This window comes from Petromyzon marinus, chromosome 68, assembly GCF_048934315.1.
Source record: "Petromyzon marinus isolate PM22_M1 ecotype Great Lakes invasive population chromosome 68, UKy_Petmar_22M1.pri1.0, whole genome shotgun sequence".
Taxonomy (NCBI): Eukaryota; Metazoa; Chordata; class Hyperoartia; order Petromyzontiformes; family Petromyzontidae; genus Petromyzon; species Petromyzon marinus.
In genome coordinates, this window is record NC_133734.1 from 4920825 (window position 1) to 4936762 (window position 15938).

General features: G+C 51.8%; 1 protein-coding gene across 1 annotated transcript; it reads left to right on the top strand.

Annotated features, from left to right (window-relative positions):
• The first annotated feature begins 1991 nt into the window (after nucleotides 1-1991).
• On the top strand, nucleotides 1992-14761 carry LOC116956920 (E3 ubiquitin/ISG15 ligase TRIM25-like). The gene is made up of 5 exons (XM_076054826.1): nucleotides 1992-2383; nucleotides 7509-7742; nucleotides 8531-8616; nucleotides 9169-9284; nucleotides 14126-14761. The coding sequence occupies exons 1-5, from the start codon at nucleotides 2306-2308 to the stop codon at nucleotides 14716-14718; spliced, it is 1107 nt and encodes a 368-aa protein (XP_075910941.1). The 5' UTR covers nucleotides 1992-2305; the 3' UTR covers nucleotides 14719-14761.
• The last annotated feature ends 1177 nt before the right edge of the window (nucleotides 14762-15938 follow it).

Sequence of the window (15938 nt, forward strand, 5' to 3'; positions counted from 1 at the left end):
GAGAGACACGTGCTGGATCAGCGTTTCTGAGCCACACAGCGAGCGATCCCAGCGTGGATAACGAACCACTGCTGCCACTGCTGCGCTGCTCCATCTGCCTGGAGGCGTTCGTCCGCCCCTCCACGCTGAGCTGCGGCCGCTCGTTCTGCCCGCGGTGCCTGGAGGCTGCCCGGGAGACGTCGAGCGGCTTCAGCTGCCCGCGGTGCCGAGCGGCGTTCCCTGTGCGACCCCAGCTGAGGAGGAACGTGACCCCTCGCCAAACCTGGCCGAACGGCTCAGAGCTGGAGTCTCGATGGCCGCGGCCGTCGTGTGTGACAACTGCGGTGATGGCCAGACCCCTGCAGTGAGGACCTGCCTGAGATGTGAGATGTCCTTCTGTGCGACGCACTTGAGGCCTCACGTGGAGAATCTCAGGTTGAGTGACCACGTCCTGGTGGCTCCCATCGAGAACCTGGTGGGGCGACAGTGCCGGCAGCACAGACAGGAGCTCATTCTTTACTGTGAACAGGACGAGCGCCCGGTCTGCACACTCTGCATCATTGCTAGGGAACATAGAGGGCATGAGGTCGTTCCAGTGGAACATGCACAACAGACAAAACAGGTGAGATATAAATCGCTTCTATAATCCAAAATCCCGCAGTGTAACTGCAGAACTCTTTGTATTGTTAAACTAGAGAGTCTGTATCTTGACTTAAATACTTTTTTCTCCTGATGACGATTGCCTGTGTTGCGATTGAAACAGCGTGATATTTTTTTTCTATCTACGTGACTTTAGGTAAGTCCTGTTGTGTCAGCATTGTGATGGCTAATCAAATCACTTTGGGCAACACTGATTGTGAAAAACTGGCACAAGATAAACAACAGAGACACGGAAGGTGGCCATGTTGATTTGAATGGATGGCAAAGCTGGGTGTTCCATGGTTTAGTCATAAGACAGAGCACTTTGTGGAATGGCTGGCAAAGATGTCAAAAAAGACTTGGCGTGATAAGATTCGCACGGGGAGGTGTTCCAACGATGGGCGGAGAGGAATGTGGAGTAACGCGAGATGCTTCAAACGTGAGACGCTTCAAAAGTGCACTGACCGTGGACTTACAAAGAGGCAAATGGAAGGCCACTCCAGTGGGAGAGGTGATGCCGTCGGGCACGGTTTGATCGTCAGTGTCATCCTAGATGCAACTTTATCCTTTCAAACCAATCATATCATCAGTTCATGTAACTTTCACCTGAAGCCTCTCAGGCACCTACGTCCTCTCATCTCCACTGAAACTGCTAACACATTGGCATGTTGCATAGTTGGGTCTCGCCTTGACTATTGCAACTCCATCCTAGTCCGGTCCTCCTCTGGCAACCTCAAAACTTCAAAGACTACAATACAACCTGGCACGCGTCATCATTGGCCACACTCATCCCCGTCTCGACTCACTCGCCTGTCTCCGTGCCCTCCACTGGCTACCCATTGCCAGCAGTGTCACATAAAAGATCGCCTGCCTCTGCCACCGCGCCTTCACATCTGCCTGCCCCCCGTACCTCTCTTCATTATTGACAACTCGCAGCACAGCACACGGCAGATGCCTTCGCAGCGCGACTCACGACCTCCTCTTGATACCAAGATCCAGGATGGTCACGTCTATGCGTCGCTTCTCGATGGCTGCCCCAACAGTCTGGAACACAATCCCTCTGCACATACGCAGCATCACCTCAATCGTCTCCTTCAAGAGAAACGTAAAATCTCACCTCTACAATTGCACTTTCGAGTAACTCTGAGCATGGCTCCGTGTCACTGAGTTACGGCTGTTACGTCCGCAAATTTGCGTGCGTTATGAATTGCATTATTATTATGATTGATTGGAGCAGATTTAGATTTGATTCTGTTACAAGAGTTCGTGTCAAAAATGAAACACCGCCTCTAACATAGATGCCGCGTATTTGCATTCCATGACAGAACGTTGGCGTGGATAACTCGGGGGGGGGGGGGGGGGTTATGGTTATTGGTGCCGCTAGATCCATTGTTTGGGAAAAACTGGAGAAAACTCGAGCGTGCGAGTGGGGCACCCCTTCAATAAACCTCGCTGTGATCCGGCCACCTACCTGGGACAGCACTGTTGTGCTGCCTATCGAAGGCTGACGAGGTGGTCTTGGAGGTTGGACGTTTCAAAGGGGCGATGATTATCTCTGGGCGATCCAGGAAACCTGCCTGCAAGGCTCCAGGTTAAAGACAATGGGCTAGATGATGATGACAATGATGGGAGTCACCAAACACCGCGTATTTGTCTACCCCGTGTATAGGAGGCGCTCAGACACGTGATGACGGGGAGGGAGGAGAAGAAGACTACGGCAGAATCACGGATAGGGCAGCTCAGGGGTGACTACAATCGCGTGCAGGTACAGAGAGACACACGACAACAACAATAACCGCCATTCGCCACTAAGTGGCGGTGACGTCACCACGACGCTTGTGCCAGGCCATGTACACCTTGAGGCCACGTGAAGTGTCGAACGCCCGCGGGCAGAAGGTCACGGGGCAGACCCAAGTGCCACGGGTCGACTGACTGAGATGACTGGCTGATGCACCACCAGTGCCCCCTACTGTGCCAACCTGCTGTGCTTTAGCCATCCGGCGGTCCGCTCATTGTTGTGAGCGTCGCTCCTCCGCCCTCCGTTGTTGTTGGAGGGCGACTGCCTCCAACTGCCCAATAGCGTCCTTCATGAGCCTCCTCCACAGAGGCCGATCTTGACACCGCTGGTACCAGTAATCGGCAAGTCCACTCAGCTTCACGTCCTCCTGTACCACGTCACTCCATCTCTTTTCTAGCCCGTGCCGCGCCCATTTAGCCCCCTCCATCCGGCCGAACAAAAGCTGTTTCGGCATGCGGTGGCTGGGCATGCAGGCTACATGATCCAGCCAACGCAGCCTTGCCTGCCGGAGGAGCTCACCAATGGGACCTTGCCCAGATCTTTCAAGGATTTGTGAGCTCCTCACATAATCCAGCCTGGTTAAACCCATGATGGATCGTAGGCAGGCTGGCCTAAATGTTTCTAACCGGCGAAGATGTTATATTAAGGGGGTCCACGTTTCGCAAGTGTAGAGAAGGGAGGGAATGACCGTGGCCGAGAAGACCTGAAGCTTAGTGCAGAGCAACAGACCAGGTAGCTTCCACACAGCGTTACGCAAGCGATGAAAATATATTGCCGCTCGACTGATTGGGAGTGAGACCTCTCTTGTTAAACTGGAGCCGGTCATAAACACACTGTCCAGGAATAGGAAACTCTCCACTCTCTCCACAACTGCCCCATCACCGATTGGGAGTTGTGGGGGTGGAGTGTCTGATGGTACAAAATACCCAGGCAGGTGCTTAGTTTTGGTGGGGCTGATGGTAAGGCCCCATCTCTTAGTGGCACGCTCCAGTCCCAGCAGCAGCATCTCCAACTCCTCCTCTGAATGAGCAGCTATTTCCAAATCATCGGCTTACATAACGTGGTTGAGCAATAGGGAGCCATCCCTTGACCGCACCCGGGCATCGATCAGCCTCCCATTATATCTGTACCAAATAGAGATTCCCCCGGTACAGCTATTGAAGGCTTCACGAACTACGTGGTCAAAATAGATGTTAAATAATGTGGGAGCCAGAGGACATCCCTGTTGCACCCCAAGGTGTACAGGGAATGGGTCTGACTCCCGGCCACGTAGTTTTACCCGGGCCCACTCACCATCATGAAGGTCCTTAATGATCGTGAGCAGAGGGTCAGGGACTCCAAAAGCACGAAGAACAACCCAGAGCCCAGGTCTGCTGATGGTATCATAGACCTTGATCAGGTCAATAAAGCAGAGATGTAGGTCTTGCTGGAATTCCCTACACCTCTGCTGTAGCAGATGGACAGAAAATATTGCATCTGTGCAGGACCGCCCTTTCCTGAAACCGCATTGGGGCTCCGCAAGCCTTTCCTCAGCGTGCCTGGCAAGGCGATGTTGAATAATCCTTGCCAGGACCTTTCCCGGCACACTGAGGAGTGAGATTCCCCTGTAGTTGTTACAGTCTGTGCGGTCCACCTTCTTAAAGAGGGGGACCACCAGGGCATCCTTCCAATCCTGCGGTACCCGTCCAGTGGTCCAGACTGTTGTTATGATGTCATATAGGGCAGTCTGTGCACAAACGCCACCCTCCCTCAGCATTTCGCTTGGGAGATCATCTCTGCCTAGTGCCTTTCCTGGTCTCAGACTCCGGATTGCCTTCAGTACTTCCTCAACAGATGGCACCTCAGCCAGCCACTCACAGGGGGTGACTTCCTCCAATATTTGAGGCACCGCAGCCTTAGTAGGGTCATCCGCACTTTGTGCCATGATGTTTTCCTGGCTGAGGGATTTCCCCTCCCCCAGGACCTCACAGAAATGCTCAGCAAATCTGCAAACCTGTTCCTGGGGGTCGGAGATTGGATCACCGTTTTTTTCCCCTAATGATGGTAATAGGTGTGGCGCTGCACCACCACCCATCCTTGCAGCGCCTCACGGCTCTCTGAACCTCTGAACAAAGGCTGCGGTAAGCCTCCTCATTCTCTGACGTGGGATTCTGTAGCCGATGACAGTGGGCCTGTTGCTTTTTCTCAACTATTCTGAACACCTCCTCTGTCAGCCAGGGTCTCTAGGGAGGTCTGGACCGCATACCCAAATCAGCCATTGTAGCTGCATGAGTCAGAGTCCTAAAACTCGCCCATTTACCCTCGACATCAGGAGGAGTGGGGGACGATGCCAACCCCAGCCACAAGCGATGATGAAATTCTCGCTTGCAACTTTCATCAGATAACTGAGACCAGGCCACTTTAGGTTGGAATGGGGTCCTGGGTGTACACCCACCACCGGAGTGGAAGAATGGCAGGTGCATCTTACAGATGACTAGTCGATGGTCAGAGGGCAGATCAGCTCCATGGTAAGTCCTGGTGTCAAGGACATGGGCTCGCATCCGCTAGTCCGTCACTATGTAGTCCAGCAGATGTTCTTGCTTGGACCCGGCATGCATCCATGATATTGTGTGGATGCGCTGATGCCGGAACAGCGTGTTGGTAATTACAAGCCAATGGCTGCACAAAAATCTAGCAACCTCCTACCGTTGTTATTGAGCTGATCTGGCCCATGCCGTTCAATCACTCCAGACCAGGTGCCAGCATCATGACCAACTTGGGCATTGAAGTCACCCAACAAGATGACTCTATCCCGAGGGGCCACTTTAGCCAGCACCTGTGACAGGTCATAGAAGGCATGTGACTCATCGGTTTTGCCTGCATCCCTACACGAATATTCGTCTTCGGTGGGGGCATAAGTAACCACGGCCACCACTCCTCGCCTCCGATTGATGGGAAGGCGACCCCAAAGTAGCCTGGGGCTTACAGCTTCCCACACCTCACCGCCACGCTCCCACGGTCCCCTTCATTCTTTTGTTCAAAAGAAGAGCCACACCCTGTTGTTTTGCAGTCTGCTTCCCCGAGTAGAGGACTGTCCACCCCTCATGGTGGCAGGAACCAGAACCGGTCCACCTGACCTCCTGAATGCCACAGAGATCCAGGCGGTACCGGTCCAGCTCCCGACAGAGGAGTGGCAGCCTCTCATCCACAGTGAGCGTTCGAACATTCCACGTGGCCACACGAAGTGACTTTTAGTTGTTTCTGGAGGAGCCCCGAGGGTAGATATTCAATCTCCTGGCTCCACCAATTGAGGTTTGGCCAGGAGACGTCATAGACGCCTGTCCCCCGGGGCCTCCGACACAAGCTTATTAGTTAAATTTTTTATTCGTGGTTTCGTGGTAAGAATGTTGAAGGTAGAGGGGTTACCAGCCCCTCGCACCCATCCAGAGCCCCCGTTTAGCCACTGTGGTGGTCACAGACGCCATGAGAGGAGGGGCCAATCGGAATTGGCCCTCCCCCCACAGCACTGTCCACGACAGAGTTGCCCGTCCGGCACCGCGAGGAGGTTGGGGGTTGTTTTGCCGGACAGAAAGACACACACACAAAGGCACACAACAACAACAACCGCCATTCGCCACTAAGTGGCGGTGACGTCACCACGACGCTTGTGCCAGGCTATGTGCACCCTGAGGCCACGTGAAGTGTCGAACGCCCGCTGGCAGGAGGTCACGGGGCAGACCCAGGTGCCACGGGTCGACTGACTGAGATGACTGGCTGATGCACCACCTGTGCCCCCTACTGTGCCAACCTGCTGTGCTTTAGCCACCCGGCGCTCCGCTCGCTGTTGTGAGCGTCGCTCCTCCGCCCTCCGTTGTTGTTGGAGGGCGACTGCCTCCAACTGCCCAGTAGCATCCTTCACGAGCCTCCTCCACAGAGGCCGATCTTGACACCGCTGGTACCAGTCATCGGCAAGTCCACTCAGCTCCACGTCCTCCTGTACCACATCACTCCATCTCTTCTCTAGCCCGTGCCGCGCCTGCTTAGCCCCCTCAATCCGGCCAAACAAAAGCTGTTTCGGCATGCGGTGGCTGGGCATGCGGGCTACATGACCCAGCCATCGCAGCCTTGCCTGCCGGAGGAGCTCACTGATGGGACCCTGCCCAGATCTTTCAAGGATTTGTGAGCTCCTCACACAATCCAGTCTGGTTAAACCCAGGATGGATCGTAGGCAGGTCAGCCTAAATGTTTCTAACCGGCGAAGATGTTCCATTAGGGGGGTCCACGTTTCGCAAGCGTAGAGAAGGGAGGGAATGACCGTGGCCGAGAAGACCTGAAGCTTAGTGCGGAGCGACAGACCAGGTAGCTTCCACACAGCGTTACGCAACCGATGAAAAGATATTGCCGCTCGACTGATTCGGAGTGAGACCTCTGCTGTTAAACTGGAGCCAGTCATAAGCACACTGCCCAGGTATGGGAAACTCTCCACTCTCTCCACAACTGCCCCATCACCGATTGGGAGTTGTGGGGGTGGAGTGTCCGATGGTACAAAATACCCAGGCAGGTGCTTAGTTTTGGTGGGGCTGATGGTAAGGCCCCACAAAACCACGAATTAAAGGCACACACACACAGACACACACACACACAGACACACACACACAGACACACAGACATACACACAGACATACACACACAACCACACACACACAGACAGACACACACACACAGACAGACAAAGACAGACACACACAGCCACACACGCACAGACAGACACACACACACACACAGACACACACACAGACAGACACACACACAGACACACACACACAGACATACACAGACACACACACAGACACACACACAGATACACACAGACACACACACACAGACACGTGCAGATTTAGACAGACATGCAAACAATATAGGTCCTTAAGATATTTGGCATAAGGGTCCCCATGAAAATTATCGCTAAATCCTCCTTTTGTTCGCAAAAATTACGCCACTTGCCTCTTCATATGGAGTCACGAGACCTTGGCCGTGTCAAAGTCCTTCACGAAGTCGTATCGCGCTGCCTCGCGTTGCGTTTCGAGAGCGCGCCGCGAATATCCCCACGCAGGAGTCTCTGCGCGGGACCAAGGCGCGGATCAGTCAAAAGTTTGAGCGCCGGAGAGAGCAGCTGAAGCAGGAGAAGAGGGAGGCGCTGGAGCGTGTGGACGAGGAGGGCCGCTCCGTGCTGTCCCGCATCCAGGCGGACATCACTCGCTACGAGAGCAGAGCACGCGGACTGCAGCGGGAGATCAACCAGCTGCTCGCCGCCCTCGCCGTGCAGGACCCGCTCACATTCCTGCAGGTGGCACCACCTCCATTCACTCGCCACGGTGGCTAGGAGATGTTAACTACCTCGCCTGGGATGAAGGAGGTCGTGGGTTCGATACCAACCCTGACGCCTGCTGTAGATTTGGAGTTTGCGTCTGTCTCTCTCCTGGTGGATGCGTGGATTTTTCTCCCTCAACATTTAGAATCAACATCACGCGTTTAAAGTATTTGGCTGCTACTGCAAATGTCCACGTGATAAGCCAATTCGTTGAGCTATCATTTGTGGCCAGGTCGCTTCTGAAAAAGAGCAACATGGCCAAGTGTGCTTTATCTGGTAAAATACAAAGTTGAGTTTATTCAGAGTTCGAAACATGAGTTGTCGAACTTTTATTTAACAATTTGTTTAGGTGCTAGATCTGCAGACAGTGGCTTTGTCATTTGTTGGGGTCTGTCCGTATCCAATTAAATCAACTGTTTTTGATGAAAAATAGGAATAGGCTTAACAATACAAAGGCGTCAAGTATCAAAGAATGAATATCGCTGGTTGAGTAGTGATGCCTTGCAATAAATATCTGTTTAGGGTTTGAACATCTAAACATCTCCTATTTTAACTTCCAAGAAGGATAAAACCTCTTCTTAATTTTTGTATTTATAATTTCGATATTGGAAATTAGGTTCCTGTTTGTGCACCATTTTCCGTTGGTAGGTATTTGTTAATTCCTTGATGTCAAGCTCTACAGTAAACAGGAGGTGACTGTGTGGATGTGGGGCATCTGTTTAGGATGTCAACGTTAACGTGAAATGCGTGTTTGTGTTTTTCAGGATCCCCTGCATGAGAGTCTCAGGTCGTTGCCAACCCAGACTCAAACTCGAGCTCCGTCTGCCACCTGGTGGCCAAATCATCGAAGGTCGTGATGTGAATCCTAATACTGTAAACCCAAATGTATGCAGTTGTAATCTCATAGGTCAAGTTTATCCCATGCAGGCAGTCCTCGGGTTGCGCACGTAATTTGTTCGTAAGTCGGATGGTTCGGAAAAGAGTAATGCACCGCATTTAAATGCCGACACATAAATAGAAAACAACATTTATTTTCGATTACATTGATGCGAGCTGGGGGACTCTGTGTGTGTCCTGTGCTGTGTGTGTAGAGAGACATGGACCCTCATGAGACTCTGTGTGTGTCCTGTGCTGTGAGTCTAGAGAGACATGGACCCTCATTAAACTCTGTGTGTCCTGTGCTGTGAGTCTAGAGAGACATGGACCCTCATTAGACTCTGTGTGTGTCCTGTGCTGTGAGTCTAGAGAGACATGGACCCTCATTAGACTCTGTGTGTGTCCTGATGTGTGAGTGTAGAGAGACATGGACCCTCATTAGACTGTGTGTGTCATGCTGTGGTGTGAGTGTAGAGAGACATGGACCCTCATTAGACTCTGTGTGTGTCCTGTGCTGTGAGTGCAGGAGGAGCTCCGTCTCCCAGGAGACTCAGGATGACCCAGCCCCCGTCTCGCACAGTTTGAACCTCGCAAAATTCATCTCAGTGGGCGGCGTCCGAACTAAACTTCTGTCTTTTCTCGGTACGTCCCTCTGCCACGACGATCTTCGTTAGACTCCATCACAGACTCCGAATTGCCGAAAAATCCTACTCATTTGGAGGTCGTCCTTTATTTTACCCCTGGCTTGAGTGCATTCATGGCAAGGGAGACCTGCGTACATTCAGGTCATGAAACGGGCACCGAGATGCTGGGTCAAAGAGTGTCAACAGCACGAAGGGTCTCGCTCATCAAGAGGTGCAAACAACAACAGCAACGTGACGGTGCTTTTCTTGAGAGCAAAAGGGCGACTTTGTAATCTAAGGACGAAGCACGTCCCAGTCCTGTCACCCTCATTCAGACGCTCACCATCACGCGTGGGTGCAGTGGGTGCACGGTTCGTTGAGGAAAGTGGCCGTGAGGTGAGAATGAAGATGAACGTGAGTCCCAAATGTTAAGTAACCTCCACTTAAAGCTTTCGTGACTGCAGGAATTCATATCCTTGGGGTCTTTCGGTATAGTCACGTAGATAGGTACAAATTTATAAAACGAATAAATACGTTTACTTTATATATATTTTTAATTATGAGGGTTCATGTCTCTCTAATAATAAATATGTTTATTTAAAATGTATTATTTTTATTAATTTGTTGCTATCTACGTTACTTTACCGAAAGACCCAAAGGGTAAGTAACCTTATATTCTTAGCTCTTTCGGTAAAGTCACGTTGAAGGGAAACAATAAAATAATAAAATATATATTGGGATTCAACTGTGAACATAAAAAAACGAAGTGCAGGATGGAGACTGCATCTGTTTCATCATCATCGCGATGGCAGCTTTCACAACCTGGGACTTAAACAGGTGCAACGGAATGTAAGTGATTGGGTCCCAGAGTTCCACTGTAAGAATCCCCACTCACTCACTCACCCACCCATCCACTCACACTCTTACTCGCCCACTCACTTACCCACCCACCCATCCACCCACTCAATCACTCACACTCTCACTACCTCACCCAGTCACTCTCTCCCCCACTCACCGACTCAACCACTCGATCACCCACACAACCACTCACTCCCTGACTAACCCAAAAGCAAAGAACCCCGTGTAGCCTTAACAGACTGTAGGGGCAAGTGCTGTTAGCGAGCACCTATGAAGGCCGGCACGGTACACGAGGGGGTGGGTGGCCAGCACCACGCCCGGCCGCCTTTGTCTCCCTAGTGGCGACGTTTATTACACACTGCACCAGGTACTCATTTGAGGCTGAGTCGACCTAACGAAGCCCAGGACCGGATCAGATGATAGTCTCCGGTGTTGGCCGTGAGCGGGAATCGAACTCGGGTCGCCGGGTTCGTAGCGCATTGCGCCTTTCGCTACGCAGAGGCTGATATCGTCGTCATCATCGTCATCGTCATGGTCGTGTGGACACTTATGGCGGCAGCCGAGCACTCTGAACGCGCGTTCCTAAATGTGGAGGGGCAACAGCAGAGGACCTGGAGATCTTCGGGCATCGAAATTAATTTAATTCGAGTAAAAACTTTACACCGTTGTGACGGGGTGGTCATCAGAGGGCAGCGCAGCGCGAACCACTGTTGTACTGCACCTCTACGCTCCTACGTTCACCATCCCCACCATCGCCAACGCGCACCGACGAGAGCGGTGAAGTATGGTCAAATAACTACCCCACCCCCCAGGACGCGCATGGCGCGGGGAGGCGCTAATCCAGCAGTGGAGTGACAGAGTGTCTGTGGTGGCTATTGTACAGGCGTCGTGTTTGTAAAGAGAGGCGATACTAACGCATATTAGTATATGTACACTAATACTAACTAATATTAGTATGTGTACACTAATGCTAACTAATATTAGTATGTGTACACTAATACTAACGAATATTAGTATGTGTACACTAATACTAATGCATATTAGTATATGTACACTAATACTAACTAATATTAGTATGTGTACACTAATACTAACTAATATTAGTATTTTTCGATTTAAAGCTTTCGTGACTGCAATGATTCATCTTCTTTGGTTCTTTCGGTAAAGTCACGTAGAATGATAATAAAATAATAAATTGATAAAATAAAATAACACAATAATATTCTCACGACGTTTCGGCCACAACACAAGCGGCCTTCATCAGGTGAAGGGGGCGAGACTGTCTGGTAGGACAGCGCTGGAGTGAAAGAGCCACGTTCAGATACGGCCTTTAAGCTGTGTGAGAGGAACAAAGCGCCCTCAAATTTCAAATTCAAATTTCAAATTCAAATTTCAGCTGAAATTTGAGGGCGCTTTGTTCCTCTCACACAGCTTAAAGGCCGTATCTGAACGTGGCTCTTTCACTCTAGCGCTGTCCTACCAGACAGTCTCGCCCCCTTCACCTGATGAAGGCCACTTGTGTTGTGGCCGAAACGTCGTGAGAATATTATTGTGTTATTTTATTTTATCAATTTATTATTTTATTATCATTCTACGTGACTTTACCGAAAGAACCAAAGAAGATAATATTAGTATGTGTACACTAATTCTAACGAATATTAGTATGTGTACACTAATACTAACGAGTATTAGTATGTGTACACTAATGCTGACAAATATTAGTATGTGTACACAAATACTAATGAGTACCAGTACTGTAAGCATTTGTCATACGCGTGATACTCAGTGTTACGTATCAACGTATCACTTACTGCAGTATGCCCACAACAACACAACAGACAACACCAGCGTGTCTGTGTGTGTGTACACGCCACGTGTCTGTGTGTGTGTACACGCCACATGTGTGTCTGTGTGTGTGTACACGCCACGTGTCTGTGTGTACACGCCACGTGTCTGTGTGTGTACACGCCACGTGTCTGTGTGTGTGTACACGCCACGTGTCTGTGTGTACACGCCACGAGTCTGTGTGTGTACACGCCACGTGTCTGTGTGTGTGTGTCCTGCACAGATGCCATATTTTCTGTCCGTCTGCTACAGCAGAGGTGTAGGGAATTCCAACAAGACCTACATCTCTGCTTTATTGACCTGGTCAAGGCCTATGATACCATCAGTAGGCCTGGGCTCTGGGTCGTTCTTCGTGCTTTTGGAGTACCTGACCCTCTGCTCACGATCATTAAGGACCTTCATGATGGTGAGCGGGCCCGGGTAAAACTACGTGGCCGGGAGGCAGAGCCATTCCCTGTACACCTTGGGGTGCGACAGGGATGCCCTCTGGCTCCCACATTATTTAACATCTATTTTGACCACGTAGTTCGTGAAGCCTTCAATAGCTGTACCGGGGGAATCTCCATATGGTACAGATATAATGGGAGGCTAATCGATGCCCGGGTGCGGTCAAGGGATGGCTCCCTATTGCTCAACCACGTTATGTATGCTGATGATTTGGTAATAGCTGCTCAGTCAGAGGAGGAGTTGGAGACGCTGCTGCTGAGACTGGAGCGTGCCACTAAGAGGTGGGGCCTTACCATCAGCCCCACCAAAACTAAGCACCTGCCTGGGTATTTTGTACCATCGGACACTCCACCCCGACAACTCCCAATCGGTGATGGGGCAGTTGTGGAGAGAGTGGAGAGTTTCCCATACCTGGGCAGTGTGCTTATGACTGGCTCCAGTTTAACAGCAGAGGTCTCACTCCGAATCAGTCGAGCGGCAATATCTTTTCATCGGTTGCGTAACGCTGTGTGGAAGCTACCTGGTCTGTCGCTCCGCACTAAGCTTCAGGTCTTCTCGGCCACGGTCATTCCCTCCCTTCTCTACGCTTGCGAAACGTGGACCCCCCTAATGGAACATCTTCGCCGGTTAGAAACATTTAGGCTGGCCTGCCTACGATCCATCCTGGGTTTAACCAGACTGGATTGTGTGAGGAGCTCACAAATCCTTGAAAGATCTGGGCAGGGTCCCATCGGTGAGCTCCTCCGGCAGGCAAGGCTGCGATGGCTGGGTCATGTAGCCCGCATGCCCAGCCACCGCATGCCGAAACAGCTTTTGTTTGGCCGGATTGAGGGGGCTAAGCGGGCGCGGCACGGGCTAGAGAAGAGATGGAGTGATGTGGTACAGGAGGACGTGGAGCTGAGTGGACTTGCCGATGACTGGTACCAGCGGTGTCAAGATCGGCCTCTGTGGAGGAGGCTCGTGAAGGATGCTACTGGGCAGTTGGAGGCAGTCGCCCTCCAACAACAACGGAGGGCGGAGGAGCGACGCTCACAACAGCGAGCGGAGCGCCGGGTGGCTAAAGCACAGCAGGTTGGCACAGTAGGGGGCACAGGTGGTGCATCAGCCAGTCATCTCAGTCAGTCGACCCGTGGCACCTGGGTCTGCCCCATGACCTCCTGCCAGCGGGCGTTCGACACTTCACGTGGCCTCAGGGTGCACATAGCCTGGCACAAGCGTCGTGGTGACGTCACCACCACTTAGTGGCGAATGGCGGTTGTTGTTGTTGTACACGCCACGTGTCTGTGTGTGTACACACACAGCCACGTGTCTGTGTGTGTACACACAGCCACGTGTCTGTGTGTGTACACGCCACGTGTCTGTGTGTACACACCACGTGTCTGTTCGTGTGTGTACACACCACGTGTCTGTGTGTGTGTGTACACACCACGTGTCTGTGTGTGTACACGCCACGTGTCTGTGTTTGTGTACACGCCATGTGTGTCTGTGTGTGTGTGTACACACCACGTGTCTGTGTGTGTGTACACGCCACGTGTCTGTGTGTGTGTACACACCACGTGTCTGTGTGTGTGTACACACCACGTGTCTGTGTGTGTGTGTACACACCACGTGTCTGTGTGTGTGTGTACACGTCACGTGCACTGCTCGTGCCGCTACTGCGCACGCGTCGCCGTGACCGCTGTGCGGGCGTCTTCGCTGTCCTCGCCACAGATGGACGCTCACCGACTCTGGACGCAAACTCAGCCCACGACGGCCTCCGGATTTCCTCGGATCTCAGGACGGTGACGGTGAGCAATGTCCCCCAGGGTCGCCCCCATCACCCACACCGCTTTGATGTCTGGTCACAAGCGCTGTGCTCTGAGAGCTTCTCGTCGGGTCAGCACTACTGGGAGGTGGACGTGGGGAGCTCGTGGTCGTGTGATGTTGGAGTCGCGTACGGGACGATCCCACGGAGAGGGCGTGGTGCTGAGTGCGGCCTGGGAGGGAGCGACGTCTCCTGGTGTCTACTGAAACGTGGCTCCAGATTCTCAGTGCGGCATGGCGGGGTAGTGACGTCACTGTCGGTGCCGCAGCCTCCGCGGAGAGTCGGGGTCCACCTGGACTGGGACGCGGGGCTGCTGTCGTTTTACAGCGCAGACTCCATGGCGCTGTTGCACTCGTTTCACCAAACATTCACTCAGCCCCTACACCCTGGGTTGGGAGTGGGGCTGGGAGTAGGGTGGTTGGGGTTTGTGGGGCTTGTGATGTCGCACTCTAAATTTGGTGGGTCAGTGAGGATTGTGGATCTGAGTGGCGCGTCCTGAGAGAGGTGAACGCGAACAGCGCAGAGGGCAGACGCCACGACGCCAGGCACCCTCGTCACCCTCGTCACCGCCACTCCACTGGCTGGTGGCTGTCCGTCAGAACGGGGGGGGGGGGGGGGCTGAGCGTAAACAATCCTCACAACCTTTCTAGGGGCTAGAGGGGGGTTGATAAAATAAGTACCGCTCTGTGTGTGTGTGTGAAGCCAGCGTGGATGTATTCACCCTGCCAGAGGAGTGTGACTGTAGTGTAGGTGTGCAGTGATTAGCAATGGTGAACTGGGATGTGTTTATACACTGGGGGTGTAATTGATAGGAGTGCATTGATTAGCAATGGTGAACAATACACTGGGGGTGTGTGGCATCGTGCCAGTTTAGAGGTGGGGGAGTTGATAGCAGAGACGATGGAACGAAGGGGTGTATCTTCTTTGTGTATCTTTGGAAGGCCATATAATCTTGGTGGTCTGGCAGCAGAGGGTTTCAACGAGAACTGTTTGATCTCATCAATTAATGCTGTTGAATCAGAGATGATTTTGTTCGTTTTGGTAACCAGGCTGTTGGTGGGATCTCTTTTTATTTTTGTATAGCTGCCATCGTTGAGTAGTTCTTGAATTTTGTTGTTATATTCTGTTTTGTCCATGATGACAGTGGCATTGCCCTTGTCAGCTGAGAGGACGACAATATCATCCCTCTTTTTAATTGAGATAATTCAAAACGTTCGTCTTTGCTGATGTTGCTGGGTGACAACTTAGCGTTTTTTAGGGTTGCAGCGATTTCAGATCTTGCTACGTCTGCAGAGATGTGACTCAAGCCCTTGAGTGCAACGTCGACATGGGCAATGATATCATTAACCGGTAAGTGTCTCGGTGTGACAGCAAAGTTTGGACCTTTAGCTAAAACCTTATGGAAGAGGTACGTGGATGACACCTTTGTCATCTGGCCACATGGCCAGCCTGCTCTAGACCAATTCCGCGACCACATCAATTCCATACACCCAGCCATCAGATTTACCATGGAGGTCGAAAAAGATGGCAAACTACCCTTTTTGGATGTCTTAATTAAATGGAGACATGATGGTTCAATGAGCCACTCTGTGTACAGGAAAGCTACCCATACAGATGCTTACTTGAAACCGGATTCCCACCACCATCCATCCCAGAAGAACTCCCTCATCAAGACTCTATACCATAGAGCCCAATGCATTTCCGACCAGGAACACATTA